Raw genomic sequence first — 15,522 nt, 5'->3', positions numbered from 1 at the left:
AGGGCCCGCCAAAAAATCCAAAACTAGATTAAGACTCCACAAAGGCACCAGCAATCGCAAAGGGGGATGAAGATGCTTCACTCCTTTTAAGAAACGGGCCACATCTGGATGAGGTGACAAGGGTCCACCATTCACTTGACTTCGAAAACAGGAAAGAGCTGCCAAATGTATCTTTAGTGAATTAAGAGCCATCCCTTTACTCAATCCATCCTGCAAAAATTCCAACGAGGTGGAACCCCTCAAGCTTCACACCAAGCCTCAAACAGTCACCAAACCCGCACATAGGCTAAGGAAGAGGAGAACTTTCTAGCTCATAGCAAGGTGGCAATCACAGTAGCAAAATATCAACACTTCAGCAACTGAGCCCTCTCAAGGGCCATACAGTAAGATAAAACCAAGTCAGATGTTCATGAAGATCCAGTCCCTGCCAAAGCAGATTCCTGTGAGCCAGAAACCAGAGAGGAGAGTCTACCAGGAGCCTTTGCCAATCTGGTGCCACCAAAAGCACCATCCCCGTGTGACTCTCAATCCTCCAAATCATTCTGCCCAAAATGGGCCACGGGGGAAAGGCATACAGTTGCCTGCCCTCCGGCCACTCCTGCACAAAGGCATCGATGCCCAAGGACCTTTGATCTCTCCTGTGACTGAAGAAGCAAGGAATCTTCGCATTGCGAGACGTTGCCAGCAGGTCCAGAAATGGAAGGCCCCAGCGATCCACTATGAGCTGGAATGCCTTGTTTGATAACACTCATTCTCTTGGATCCAGACTCTGTCTGCTGAGAAAGTCAACTCTTACATTGTCTTTTCCTGCAATGTGCGAGGCTGAGATCCCCTGAAGATGCACTTCCGCTCATTCCAAAAGTTGGGCTATTTCCTGTGACACTTACTGGCTCTTTGTTTCTCCCTGCCGATTGATGTAAGCCACTATTGCCACATTATCTGATATTATCTGGACCGCTCAACCCTGCAATTGGTCGCCGAATTGCAAACATGCCAACCAGATGGCACGGGTTTCTAGCCGATTGATGCTCCAGAAAGACTCTTCTATACTCCAGCGGCCTTGCACTGTCAGCTCCTGACAGTGAACTCTTCAACCCTGGAGACTAGCATCTGTCGTGAGAACTAGCCAGTCCGGTGATCTTAAGGAATCCCCCTTTCTTAGATGTTCTGCTTGCAACCACCATTGAGGGAGTATGCAGATCTTCATTGGTAGGTGGAGCCGAACTGAATAGTCTGGAGACTGTGGGTTCCAACAAGACAGCAGAGTGCACTGAAGAGTATGCATATGCACCCTCGCCCATGGCACCACCTCCAGGGTTGCTGTCATCAGTCTGAGAACCTGTAGATAAAACCACACTGTGGGACGTATTATGTGCGTCAATAGTCGCACCTGTGCCATCAGCTTCTGAATTCGGCCCTCAGCAGGAACACCCTGTTCTACTTTGTGTTGAACTGAACACCGAGATACTCCAGTGACTGCGATGACTGAAGCTTGCTCTTGGCCAGATTAACCATTCAACCTAGTTCCTGCTTCAAGGAAATCACTTTGCGTGAGACCTGAAAGCTCTCTTCCAGACTCTTGTTCCAAATTAGCAAATCGTCTAAGTATGGGTGTACCAGAATCCCATCCTTTCTCAGCTCTGCCATTGCCGCCACCACCACCATAACCTTGGAAAAAGTTCTGGGCGTGGTGGCCAAACCAAAAGGTAGCGCTCGGAAGTGATAATGATGCCCCGAAACCGCAACACGCAGAAATCGTTGGTGTTCTAGCCAGATGGGAATATGAAGGTATGCCTCGGACAAGTCCAGAGATGTCATAAACTTCCCGGATTGTACTGTCATTATCACTGAGTGGAAGGTTTACATGCGAAAACAAGTCACCCGCAAATAACGGTTGACCCCTTTGAGATCCAGGATGGGATGAAAAGAGCCCACCTTCTTGGGCACAATGAAATAAATGAAATATCGGCCCATATTTTTGTTAGGGTTCTGTGTGTTAGTGGGTCGAGCGATGGTACCACCCAGAGGGAGGAGCCCTGTGAGTCTCATCGTCGGGGAGGTGAGGTCTTGGTGATGTCAGACACAGCTGTGGAACAGAGTCTTTATTATATAGAGAGAAAGAAAGACACTATCCGAGGAGCGGGTAGTGTCAGAGAACACAATGTCTGTATGGTGGGGTATACCCAGAGGGAATACCTCTTGAGAGTAGTCCGGTAGTGGTCTGCAGAGCGGGGTACGCCGGAAAGGTCCTCCGATAGAGATGGCTTGGTAGTGGCCTACAGTGCAGGGTACGCCAGCAGAGTTCCTCACGTAGAGCAAGGATGGTAATGGCCCGCAGCATGGGGTACGCCAATGATGTCCTTTGGTACGATGGTTTGGTAGTGGCCTGCAGCGCAGGGTACACCGGCAGAGTTCCTCACAAGAGCAGGAATGGTAGTGGCCCGCAGGGCAGGGTACGCCGTAGGCTTCCCACTGATGTTGGTAAAGGGGAGACCCACAGTACCAGGTGTATGTAGGAGAACGCAGTAGTGGCCCGCAGCGCAGGGGACACCGGAGAGAGGTAGAGATGCGAGACGTCAAAGTACTCACGGCAAGTAACGTTCTAGCAACAGCCCTGGAGCACAGGGTGGAGCGATAGTCCCAGATAGAAGGCCCTCTGAGGAGCGGATAGCCAAGATAGGAAAGGGCCCCCGAGGAGCAGTACCTGGAGGATGTATCGCCAGGGTAAGTGCTGAGTCGGAGTCCGTAGCGTGAGGTGCGGAATCAGCAAAGAGGAAACTCATTGCCAAATTGTAGGAGATCAGGTTCAGTCAGCTTAAATATCTGGGGTTGGAGACGTCAGAGGGGGACGCCCCCGAGGTTCCCGCCAAGTGGTGTTCTAGACTGACCTGCGCGCGCCTAAGTAATCATGAGGTCAAGACGGCGGTTGGAAGCTCCCACGCCGTCCCGGGAACGCCAGGCAGGTCGGCAGCAGATGGCGGAGGCCGCCATTCTCCCCAATGGAGTAGTATCGGAGAAAAGAGAGGTGAGCAGAAGTGGTTGCAGCCGTATGCGACCGACGGGCGTAACAATTTTCTTGAGACATAGGCACTGGAACCACAGCCTACAGGCTGAGGAGTCTTGACAACGTGCACTCTACTACCTGTCTCTTCTGCAGACAACTGCAGGGAGACACCATGAAAACGTCCTGAGAAACTCCAGAGCATAGCCATCTCTTATCACCTCAAGAACTCACTGGTCTGATGTGATCTCAACCCTCCTCCAATAAAAAAAGTGAGAGGCAACCTCCTATCCTGTTCCCGGGAGTGGATCAGCACAATTTCATTGAGAGGCTCGGGGTGCTTCACCACCCGAGCCTGCGCCCTGTCTTGGCTGTCTGATATGAAAAGACTGAGACCTACCCAAAGATCGAGTCCTCTGAAAGGCCGCTCCTCTGTAGGGTCGAAAACATTTGACCCCCCCCCCCCCATTATGACCTCTCGGGCTGAAGGAGTGTGGTGCCTTTCTTATCTTCTGGTAACCGAGGAACCTGGGACTCACCCCCTCTTACTGGCCATTTCTCCAGCTCACTCTCAAACAACAGTGAGCCTTTAAAGGGCAACTTCGTAAGGTTAGACTTCGAGGTTGTATCGACTGACCAATTTCTCAGCCATAGCTGATGCCTAGCCGCTATTACCAAAGCCACTCCTCTGGCCAAAGTGCAGACCAAATCACAGCCTGCATCTGCCAAAAAGGTAGGTGCTGGCTCCTTTTTCTGCCCTGGAGTTCACACCAGATTCATCGATATCCTGAGAGCAGTAAACAAGAGCGAGCCACCAGGGAACAACTGGAAGCTATCTGCAAATTCATTGCCATTGCTTCAAAAGCCTGCTTAAGGATAGCCTCAATTCTCTTGTGCATCCTTCAAGGCCACTCCCCCTTCTATGGGGATAGTCGTCCACTTGATAACAGCACACACAAGCGCATCCACCTTTGGAAAGTTCAATTGCTCCATCGTAGCTGGATCCAGGGGGTACAGTCCTTCCAAGACTCATCCCCCTTTAAAATTAGCTTCCAGGGCGCCCCATTCAAGAGCAATCAATTCTTGAATGGCCTTCATAATAGGGAAGAAACAAGAGGCTTTACGCAAAGAAATCATAATGGGATCTTTTTTTGGCTCAGACATGGATTCAGCACCAAAAACTCCCAGCATCTTCAACGTCTGGAAAATCAGAGCCGGTAACTCATCTCTATGAAAGAAATGCAACATAGTTCTATATGGTTCCACTCTCGGGTCAAATTTCCCCATCTTCCAGGGAAGCAGGATCAGCTTCATCATCCGTGCCATCTGGGTTCCCATCGTGGAGACCCGCAGCAGATCTAGGCTTACTCTGATGCTTACCTGCAGCACCAGTTGTGCGGGAATCCGCAGCCTGCGATCCTGACCTGTCAAGGCCAAGGACTGTGCCTGAAGAAAGGACTGCAGCCCTTGAAAAAAATTCTACCCAAGAAAAGCAGAGGGATTTATTTTATTTATTTATTTAGATTTATATTCCGCTTTTTGCACGTTTTTTTTTTCAGCGCTTCAAAGTGGATTACATTCATCCATGCCGAAACCCGGATGCATTGGACCTGCGCCCACTGAACTACCTTCTCCCACTGATGAACCAGCTAGGGGAATTCCAAAATCAGATGACACCTCTGGCTCCTCTTTTTCCATTCTCGCACCAGGCTGGGAAGAACCGGGCTTAGTAAAATCAGACTGAGATAATTCCCCTAGAGCCTCCAAACAGCGCTGACACAAAGGTTAGAGGGAACACCAGGCTGGGATGCCTGAATATTTATTTATTTTTATATACCGACATTCAAACTGAGATATCACATCAGTTTACAAATAATAAATGCAGCTGCTTATAATGGCTTCACAGTATGACAGGGCAAGGCTCTTAGGCTTCTTTGCTATGGGCGCCAACAGTCTGTCAATACATCCTAACAGGTATCTGATAATAGTTATCCAGCTTTGTTCATGCTACAAAAAACTAGGCGCCCAAAATTTAGGGGCTCAACACTGTACCTTGATAAGTGCAAAACGTGAGCTCCCACCAGGACGTTCAGACAGTGCGCACAAATAAGTGTGTGTGTGTGTGCGCACAAACTGAGCACCCCAGTAGGCGCCCCTATGCGCCCAACTAGGCACACAACCCGGACGCCCAAACGAAGGCACAGCTGGGCGCTCAAACATGAACTGACGGAACAAAAGAAGACAGTCTTGTATGCAGAAAAAACATGCAAAAACACCGCAATGGCTACCATGCAACAAACAAGACAAGCCTGAGAGTGGGGCCTAGCCAAAAAAAAAAGGCTGCTTAACCAGCCACGCTGCCCATGTCCCCTAATCTCCCCTAAAGGCAAGAACGAATGTTGGATTGGCACATCAAGCACTGAGACTGGGGGGGGAGAGGAATCCCTACTTAAGTCCCATTCTTCTTTTTTTTTTTTAAATTACCCTTTTACCTGAGCTCAGCCCGTCCCGGCTGAGTACACAGTTGGTCTCCAGCTGCGGGGGAATAGGGCAAGGACCTTCACCGCCATGCTCAGCCTCCTGCACCCGATTCTTGCCTTTCGGCCTTTTTTTTTTTTTTTTTTTTTTTACAGCTAAGTCCACGCCAGCTGAAAAACCAGCTACCCACCAAGGCTCTCATCTGAGGGAAGGATCCAAAGAGATCACCTCAGGAATTCTCAATTGAGGGAGGGACCATAAGGACCACAGGAGAGTGGGGCAAATAATTTTCCTTCTTCTTTTCTCCTTAAAAATTTTTAAGCAATCTCCAGTAGGGATGTCAGCTTTGCTTCGTCTCCATCTGCTGGTAGAGGTCTATAACTCACTGGTTCTTGATTCATCTGTCCGTTAATATACCAAATTGTGCTAAAATAACTAAATACATTTTAGATTACAATTTTTTAAGATGAGTGTATTATGAATGTATGTGAAAGATGCACAATGGATAGCAGCCAAGTTTGAAGCTCTAACAATTGACACTACTGCCCAAAAGGTTCAAACGTATTATTTCATGCCTTTTTTTGTGTCTGTTCCAAACAAGAATTTATTAAAGAATCCAATCTTAATCTTAAGCAGAAAGGCAAGAAAAATCAAGAAAATTAAACTACAATTCAAGAAAAATAAAGCACAACTTCTCAGTCAGTTCAGAACTTCCATATAGCTACTCACTTTCTCGTGTCACATAAGTCCAAATGAAGATTTTTTTCTTCTCTGGTCTTCAATGAAATCTTTTCCTCCCTTTAGGTCCCATTGAAGAACAGAAAATGTGTTCATCTCTAGCATGCGCTCACCCATTGGCTTCAGCCTGCCCTGGAATGAAGGGTGTTCCAGTTGGCCATTAGTCCCCACCAGAGTCACTTCTACTCTCTGCAGTGAAGCAGTACATCTTGATCAACTGAGCTCAAAACTCTTCTGAAAAATTTCTCCCTCTTACTCTTGGAGTCATCTTATATACTCTTTGGGGAAGGGTCTTCCTTCCATGCACTATCTCCCTCAAACCCCCTGCTGGAACGTTCTCAATAACAAAGGATAGTACCACATAGAGAAACCAGGCAGGGATCTAAGTAAATTCTAGTACAAGTCCTGATTTAGGGTCTGTGTAAGAAAAGAAAGCGTCATTAAAACAAGACCTGTATAGAAATGTATTAATTAAAATACCAAGATCTTGCAGTTCGAAAAATGATTTTTCCTCGTATATTAACACTGACAAATTTAGTGTCCTTTTAACCTAGGTTTTTTCACTTTTGCGATGGCTCCGCGTGGCGCTCTCACGAAGTTTGGCTCTCCCGGAGCCCGTACTGTGGCTCTTTTTTTTAATCATACGCTTGAGCTGCGAGCGCGCGGAACGTCGGGTTAGTAAAGGGACCGCGGTTCCATGGGCAGGAATAAGAAGGAGTGCTGGTTTGTTTTTTTGATTTTTGGACGTGGTTATTCGAGACTCCCAGAACAGAGCAATGGCGCGTGGTTCCAGTGCGGAAGGCCTCGCGGGCTCCTCCGCAGACTAAAGATCGGTCTGCTACGTCTTGGGTTTAACGGGTTCGGGCTAAGGTGCAAAGGGCCAGTCTCCGGGTGACGATGTTCCTCTTGGAAATCGCTGATGAGGAGTGACGAGTTATAGCTTAGGGAGCCGCTGGCGGGAAGGGGGCAGTGATACTGATACAGAAGGGGGACGCGCACGTAAAGGGTACTGGTCATATTTATGTTTTTTTTCTCTTAGAAATGGTGCTTTCTGCCAAAGGATGGTGTAAAGCCTCTGTGATCTTTTTTACCGGGTACTCTCTTTGCAGGACGTCTGGATTATCGGCTGTCAGTTCTCTCGCGGATATCAGCTCCCCGATCCTCCGTTATATGACAGAATTATGGAGCCCAAGATAGATCGCAGTTTTCTAAACCGGATTCTGGGAAAGAAAATGAAAATTACCCTGACTTACGGTTCCTTTCAGGGTATCTTACTGCAAGTGGATCCCAGTAGAACCATTCTCCTGAGTGAAGGTAAAATGCGGCGCTGTCCCATGGGTATCCTAGGGGAGGTAGGATTTGCAAATTGAAGGAGAGGATGACGTTTCGTCGTTGTGGTATTCTGTGCTAGTTGAAGGAGAGCTTCCATTTAGCATAAAGGATTTGAGGACAAATGTACTAAGTATCACTGTAACTCTGTGGAATGGGACTTGGGGAATGTTTAGTTCTCAAGCAATCAGGTGGAACTTCTAGGCAGAACTAGGCCCAGTATCTGCTTGCATCCTAGAATGGGTGCCCATTGGAAATATTCAAACACAAGTAAATGCATGTGAAAAATGTGTGACAAAATCCACTTTTCAAAGTTGAAGTTTAATATGTGATTATTTTCAGTTAGATATTTACATATTAAATAAGACACAATCATGTTGTACATTGGTAGAACCTGGTTTCTGATGAGGTAAAATGCAATCCTTGAGGTGCAATTATGAATGAGCCATAGATACTAGGCCCTGTTGTGAGTGTTCTGCAATTGCTTATTGTCCCCCCACATCAGTCCAGAGGCTTGTGTTTTTCTCCCCTACCAGCAGCTAAGAGATAGAGAAGTAAAATTTTGAAACTGTTAAGCCAATGTGCCACCTAGTTCCTCAATATTCTATCTCCAGCAGATGGTAGAGGTGCAAAACCTGCAGTCTGAAGCTTTGAATTTAAAAAAAGACAAATTGCTCACAGGGATGTTATGTTCTGAGGAGAGCCATCCCCCTGGTAGAGTAGGGTGAGCAGGGGGTTGGTGGCCTTGAATTCTCGCTGCCCTGAGGCTGTGGGAAGATTGATATCAAGCGATCTGGCACCCTCCTTTTCCCCACACTTCTCTCTCTCTTCTTCTCTAGGGAGGTCCACGGTGAAGACATCAGGAGGGAAATAAATATGTTTATTTCAGCTGTTTTGCCTTGGGGGAACTGTCTTATTTATTTTTTAAAACAAACAAGCATATGGGAGATAGGCCTGCTTGGCCCAGTGGAGCCATCTATTAGGGAAGAGAATCATAGTAATGTAGTAATTATGGCAGAAAAAGGCCAAATGGTCCATCCTGTCTGCCCATCAAGCCTCTTATGGTAGTATCTTCCATGCTGTGCATATTACCCCCCCCCCCCCCCTTTTCAGTTAAGGGTAGTAAATGCCACTCTGTGCAGTTATCCCCAAGCCTTATGATAAGGATAGTAATGTTTACAATTAAAACCCAGCAACTATCAAACCCATACAAAATTACTGCTAGCAACATTTTTGCTGGGTGAGGAGACTTCTTGAAAATTCAGACAGTGCTTTGCTTTTGGACTTGGCTGTAGAAGCAGTCATGAGCTTTTCCCCTATGTCTGCATATCAGTACCCCAGACCTTAAAAATCAGGGTCTGTGTTGGTTATCTGAATCCAATTCCCCTTTTTCCCTTCTGTTGTCGAAGCGGAGAGCAATGTTGAAGTTGCATCAAAAGGATTGAGACTTATTGGTTAAGGGTAATAATCCCCATGCTTTCTGTTGAGGGTAGTAACTGCCGCTCCATACAGGTTACCCCCATGCACCCTCTTCTTCATTTGTCCTCTAGTATTTAGGGATCCACAGGGCCAGATTTTCAAAGGGGTATGGGCGTACCCCCCGAAAACCTGCCCGAAGTTCCCCCTGCGTGCGCCAAGCCTATGTTGAGTAGGCTCGGCGGCATCCGTAAGTCCCGGGGCTTTCCTGGGGGTGTGTCCGGGGCGTGTTGCGGCGGCGCATCATTTGGGGGTGGGGCGTGGTTACGGCCTGGGGCGTTTTGGGGGCGTGGCCGAGGCCTCCGAAATGGCTCCCGGGCCTGGGAATCGCGTGCCGGTGGCCAGCCCGGCGCGCACAAGTTACACCTGCCCAAGGCAGGTGTAACTTGTGCAACAAAGGTAGGGGGGGGTTTAGGTAGGGGAAGGTGTGGGGGGGGGGGTGGAAGGAAAGTTCCCTCCGAGGCCGCTCCGATTTTGGAGCGGCCTCGGAGGGAACGGAGGCAGGGTGCATGGCTCGGCGCGCGCAGGCTACCGATTTTGCACAGCCTTGCTTGCGCCGATCCCGGATTTTAACAGATACGTGCGGCTACGCGCATATCTATCAAAATCCTGCGTACTCTTGTTTGCGCCTGGTGCACGAACAAAAGTACGCGTGTGCGCAAATTTGTAAAATCTACCCCACAGTGTTTATTCCATGCCCCTTTGAATTATTTGACTTTTTTGTCTTCACCCCCTCTGGAAGAGCATTCCAGGCATCCACCACTCTGTCCATGAAGAAATATTTCCTGGTGTTTGTTCTGAGTTGTCCTCCCAATGGAGTTTCATTTCGTGATCCCTAGTTCTACAATTTCTTTTCCAATGGAAAAGGTTCAAAGTTCTTGAATAATTAAAACCTTTCAAGTATTTTATGTTTGGCCAGCTGCGGGGTAAACCCATGACCGGCTCAACTCACTAGCAAGGTCCCACAATGATCACGACTTTGATGCCGCCATGCTCCAGCTCTTCCCTGGGGTTCTCTTAGGTGCATGCATGCAGCATGCAACAAAGCTTAAAGGGAAAAGCCATGTGACACTTGATGACATCACTGGCCCTGGGGGTATTTAAGGGCCTCACAAGCTGCCAGCTATTACCTCAGCAACGAGTCTCCTGCCTAGAGCAATGCATGTTGCTCCTGAGTTCCAGCTTTGCTTTGCCCAGCTCGCCTCGTCCAGTGTCTCCTCATCTGTCCTTATCTATTCTTTGGCCTGATATCCTGGTATTAACTTCTTGCCTTGGACCTGACCATGGTTATCTGATGTCTGGACCTGACCACACTTACCTACCACCTGGATCTGACCATTGCATTGAACATGACTATGCTTGCTGTCTGCCCTGACCCTCTGTCTGTTCCCGGTACCTTCAGTCTAATGCTTGTCCTGACCCTGTGGTGCTCTTGGAATTTTGTTCATCCTATTGCTCTAGGGACCCGCCTAAGTTCTGCTGGCACCAGAACTCAAAGGCTCAACCTGCGGGGGAGGCAGCTGGTATAGGTGAAGTTCCAGTCTGTCCCTCTTCGGGGCGTGTTCACCAGCTGTCAGCATAGGCCTCATAGGTTCTCCTACGAGGCTGCGTCAACTACGCCACAGCACTAAGGGCTCACTCCCATGCCACTCATCGCGGGTATCTGAAGGTCTGTATCATATCTCCCCTGCACCTTCTTTCTTCCAGAGTATACATATTTAAATCATCTAGCCTCGCCTCATAAATCAGAACGGGTGAGGCCAGGGATTTGCTGTGCGCTGCTGTGGGGCTGATTATTTTTCTTTGAGTTCCTTCTGCTGAGTGCAAGTTGGCCCAGGTCCCGGTTTGGCAGTGACCGTGGAGTGTGGGATATGCAGATCATTTGGGGCTAAGAAATTGCATATGAGCGTTTCAGGGCTATGCAGCCAGTGTATATTTGGTGGGGAAGTCAGCTCAGCATCAGCGATCATGGCCCCGGAGGGGAGAAAGTTGTCCCGATCAACTGAGACTGATAATAGTTGCTCTTCTCTGCAGTACAGAAGCTTCAGCCATTTTAGTGTCTGTACCCATGGTGCAGAAAATAGAGGAGGGGCCTGCTTCCCCCTCCTCCATTATCCCCTGCTGTGCAGGCCTTCGATAGTGCCCAAGATGGATGGGGGAGAAAACTTCAGAATGCAGCTTTTTCCACTGATTTTGTGCTATTGATGCACAAAGTCTTTTTGGCAAGAAAAAGGAAATTGGGGATGCTTTCCTGTTCTAAAGGTCTCCCATATCCAAATAAAACTTGTAAGGTGTCCTCCCAAGAGGGTCCAGAGGACTCTTGCATATTCCCAGTGGTAAGTGGCACTCCAATTGGGAATTGGAGGAGTCTTGGGGGGGGGGGGGGAACCCCTTGTGGGACCCCCCAGAGGCACGAAGATGAGGACAAGGACCCTTGGAGGAGGAGATTTCTGTGGTGGAAGGGGATGATCACAGTGGTTCACCTCTTCTGCAAGGAGGAATTATTTCTCATGATTGCCCAAGTTTTAAAAGAGTTGGGCATTATGGAGGTTTGGGAAGAGTCAGAGCATGAGGGAGAAGATACCATCATGGAAGGCCTCCAGGGTCCACAAAAGCTTTTCTCTTCCATCATATAGTTAAGAAGCTGGTCTCTAGGGAGTGGTAGAGGGATGGCAAAGCTTTACCCGCTGCCTAGGATGCGTTGGAACTCTTGAAGCTGCTTAAGGTGGATTCGTTGGACTCAGCGGTGACTAAGAAGACCACCATTTTGGTAGCAAGGTCAACTGCACTGAAAGATGCTCAAGACCAGAAGATGGAAATACATCTTGAAAACAGTTTGAAGTATCGGCCTTGGGCATACGGATGGCTGTGTGCACCAGTTTCATGGCACAAGCCTGTTTGCGCTGGGTTCAGCATCTTCAGGATTCAGAGGCAAGAGCTTCTCTTTCATTGAAGCAGACAGAGCTTTTGGAATTGACAAAGCCTATATTGTGGATGCTTTGTATGACTTGCTGCTCACTTCAGCCCAAAATATGATGCCGCTGTTTTGGCTAGGAGACTCCTATGGTTGCGTAATTGGTCAGTGGATATCTAGTTCAAACTGCAGCTCGGCAGTCTTCCCTTCAGAGGCAAGCTTTTCTTTGACTATCTGGAACAGCTGATGAAGCACTTGAGCGAGTCAAATGGACATATATTACTCTAAGATAAGCCCAAGGGAAACTAGAAGAGTTTCCCCAGAAGACAAAGATCCTGGGAGGTGAGAAGATATCAACCAGGCAGGGGAGCTTTCTCTCAGAGGCAGGCATCTGCCAAGCTGCAGTCCTTTTGGGGATCACGAAAGCCTGCCTGTGACTGCTCCGGTCCTGGTGCCGGAGGGAATAAAAGTGAACAGCAGAAGAGAGCTGAAACCTCATCTGCATATCCTACCCAGCAGCCCCCGAAAGAAGACTCCACAGGTCACGGCAAGTGACTTCAAGCTCTACGCTATACCTTGCAGAAACCCTGTACCAGCAGCAGAAAAAGACCGGAAGTGTGTATCTAATGGCACCTGCACGCACTACTCTTTATTGTACATTTACTGCAAGTTTTATTCAGAAGGAATTTAATTCAAAACAAAAGTCAATAAGGTCTTTCTTATTTCTTTCAAAAGGTAACAAGCTACCAGCAATTGAAGGATGACTGGGAAACGTATCACCAAATCTGTCGCCGCTGTTATTAGTTCTAGTGTTGTCCAGACAGATGTCCTGATCCACAGTGAGGAGCCAGTTCAGTGTGAAAAGTGTCTGCAGATCAACTCCCTCAGGAAAGAGGTGGCAGAACTCAAAGAGGAGGTGGCAAGATTGAGAAGCATCCAAGAGAATGAGGATTACATTGATGAAATGCTTATCAAGGCATCTAAGATGGAGAACTTAAGCAGAGTGGAAGGCAAAACTGGTTCATGAGATGATGCTGAACCTAGATTACCAGAGCTTCTAGACCTTATACCATGGCTCTGATTTCCCTTGAACTAAAGAACCAGTATACAACCCTGGAAGAGGAGGAGGAGATGTCATCCCATGATGGGGAGGATCAGGATATGCAAACCCCAAAACTGTGGGCATAGCAACCACTGCACCTAGGAGGTGGAGGGTAGTGGCTTTTGGTGACTCACTTCTGAAAGGTATAGAATCATCCATCTGCCAATCAGACATGTTGTCCTGGGAAGTTTGCTGTCTGCTGGGTGCCAAAATTCAAGACATTACAGAGAGATTGCCGAGAATCCTCAAGTTTACTGACCACTATCCAGTGCTGCTTATCCATGTTGGCACGAATAATACTGCAAGGATTGTATCAAAAATGACTTCATGGCTCTGGGAGAGAGGGTAAAACAGGTGCACATGTGGTATTCTCAATCCTCCCAGTTAAGGATAAAGGCCCAGGCAGGGAAGCTCACATTCTGGAGATAAATGAATGGCTTCATAGATGGTGTCGACTTGAGCGTTTTGGCTTCCTGGATCATGTGGTGATATTTCAAGGATTGCTGAGCAGAGATGGGATCCATTTGTTGAAGGAGGGGTGCAGCGTCTTTCAATATAGAATGGCAAACTTAGGCCTGGGTTTTCTATCGGCACATGGCTTTCTGAATCCCGGGGTGGCGAAGTGGGGGGTGGGCCTGCGAAAGCCGGCAGCGATCGCACCACCATGATGTTATCGCTGCTGGCTTTCGCACCCAATAGTGCCACTGTGAAAGGTGGCACTATTGGGCGCGTTATTGGCGGCGATAACGGGTCGTACCTTATCGCTGCCAGCGAAGTTACTGCCGCGTCCACCCCGACGCCGTCCCAACTCCGCTCCTATCAAGCTATCACACACGAAAAGAGACTTTTCGCGTGCAATACCGATAGAAAATGACCCCCTTAGTGAGAAGAATCATCAGGGATGGGTAAACAAAACCCTAATGTAAGTAAAACATTAAATACTCATATAGAAATGGGAAATATGGGGAAAAAATGCAATAAATGGAAAGCTATTTACCCCAGTGCTCATAGTACGGGAATAAAGTCCCAGATCTAGAGGCAGTCATGAAAGAAACTGATTTATATATGGTAGCTGACTCAGAGACCTGGTACATGGAAAGCCATGACTGGGATACAGTTATACTTGGCTACAATCTATTCACGAAGGACTGGGTAGGAAGGAAAGGATGAGGCATGCCATTATTATAAAGAATAGTATTAAAGCAACAGCATTGCTGGGTTTACAAGGTGAGGAGGAGGCACTGTGGGTTAATCTGGAAAGGGGGAATGGAACATCTGTTTATATTGGTGTAATATGCAGACCATAAACAAGACCTATTCAGACCTCCATCACAGACAGAGAAGATGGATTGAGATTTAATGGAGCATATTCACAGGATTGTTGTGAAAGGGGAGGTGCTGCTGCTAGGGGATTTTAATCTTCCAGATGTAGATTGGGATATCCCAACTGCAGTATCTTCTAGAAGCAGGGTGATCCTGGATTCTGTGCAAGGAGAAATGTTCTGTCAAGCGGTAACAGAACCTATAAGGGAGGGGGCGATACTGTAACTGGTGCTTACAAACGGGGATAGTATTTCTCATATTGTAATGGATGATCACCTGGAAACCAATGACCACCAGATGGTGTGGTTCAATATTAGGATGCAAGAGATGAAGGTTCATTCTAAGGTGAGGGTCCTAGACTTCAGGAAAACTAACTTTCTCAAAGTGGGGGAGTACCTGAAGGATTCATTAGCTGAATGGGGAAATCTAGGGGAAGTAGAAGGGCGGTGGGAAAAACTGAAAGGAGATATCATAAAGGCAACTAATCTTTTTGTTAAGAATGTAAATAAAGGGAAGAGGAAAACGAGACCATTATGGTTTTCTAAAGAAGTAGATGAAAAGGTAAAGGAGAAGATTTAGCATTCATAAACTGCAAGAGATCGCAGAAAGAAGACGACAGGCGACAATATCTGGAAAAATTAAGAGAAGCTTGGAAAGTAGTCAGGAATGCAAAAATTCAAATAGAAGAAAAATTATAAAATGATAAAATGGGGGGACAAGACCTTTATTTTATTTATTTACTTTTTTAAAGATATGTTGGTGATAGAATGAAGTGCAAAAGTGAGACTCGACGGTAAAGGGGAGGCTCATGAGGAAAAAGCAAAATTGCTTAGCAAATATTTCTGTTCAGTTTAAGATTGGAAATGAGGTAAACTTCAATTTTCAGAACAGTGTTCATGAGGAGCTAACTAAACAAAGTAGATAAGGCATTTCACAAGGCATTAGCGGCTGGATGTTCAGTCGCCAGAGGCAGCTGGTTTTGGAGAGAGTGTGCTGCATGCGACTCTGTTTAGGGGCACTTGGGTACATCCCATGTATCTGGACTGCTCTGGGGCACAATAAGGAAATCCAAAATTGGTTTTTACCTGTTCATTTTTGTTCCTTGGGATCCACAGATCAGTCCAGAGCCCTACTGTCTCTGAAAAAAAAATATTCTCATTT

General features: G+C 47.4%; 1 protein-coding gene across 5 annotated transcripts in view; it reads left to right on the top strand.

Moving 5' to 3' along the window:
* Positions 1-6,810: 6,810 nt before the first annotated feature.
* The window catches only part of EXD1 (exonuclease 3'-5' domain containing 1), a 129,777-nt gene continuing 121,065 nt past the window's right edge, over positions 6,811-15,522 (top strand). For 2 of the 5 annotated variants that reach the window (XM_029598607.1, XM_029598602.1), the window contains exons 1-2: positions 6,823-6,940; positions 7,327-7,531. In XM_029598607.1, the coding sequence (XP_029454467.1) occupies positions 7,399-7,531 (133 nt within the window). In that variant the 5' untranslated portion in view covers positions 6,823-6,940; positions 7,327-7,398. Of the gene's footprint in view, positions 7,224-7,326; positions 7,532-15,522 lie in introns of all 5 variants that reach the window. The other 3 variants (XM_029598605.1, XM_029598606.1, XM_029598604.1) reach the window with 3 other exon arrangements.

Source organism: Rhinatrema bivittatum, chromosome 4 (genome assembly GCF_901001135.1).
Source record: "Rhinatrema bivittatum chromosome 4, aRhiBiv1.1, whole genome shotgun sequence".
Taxonomy (NCBI): domain Eukaryota; kingdom Metazoa; phylum Chordata; class Amphibia; order Gymnophiona; family Rhinatrematidae; genus Rhinatrema; species Rhinatrema bivittatum.
This window is presented reverse-complemented; position numbering and strand designations above follow the sequence as displayed.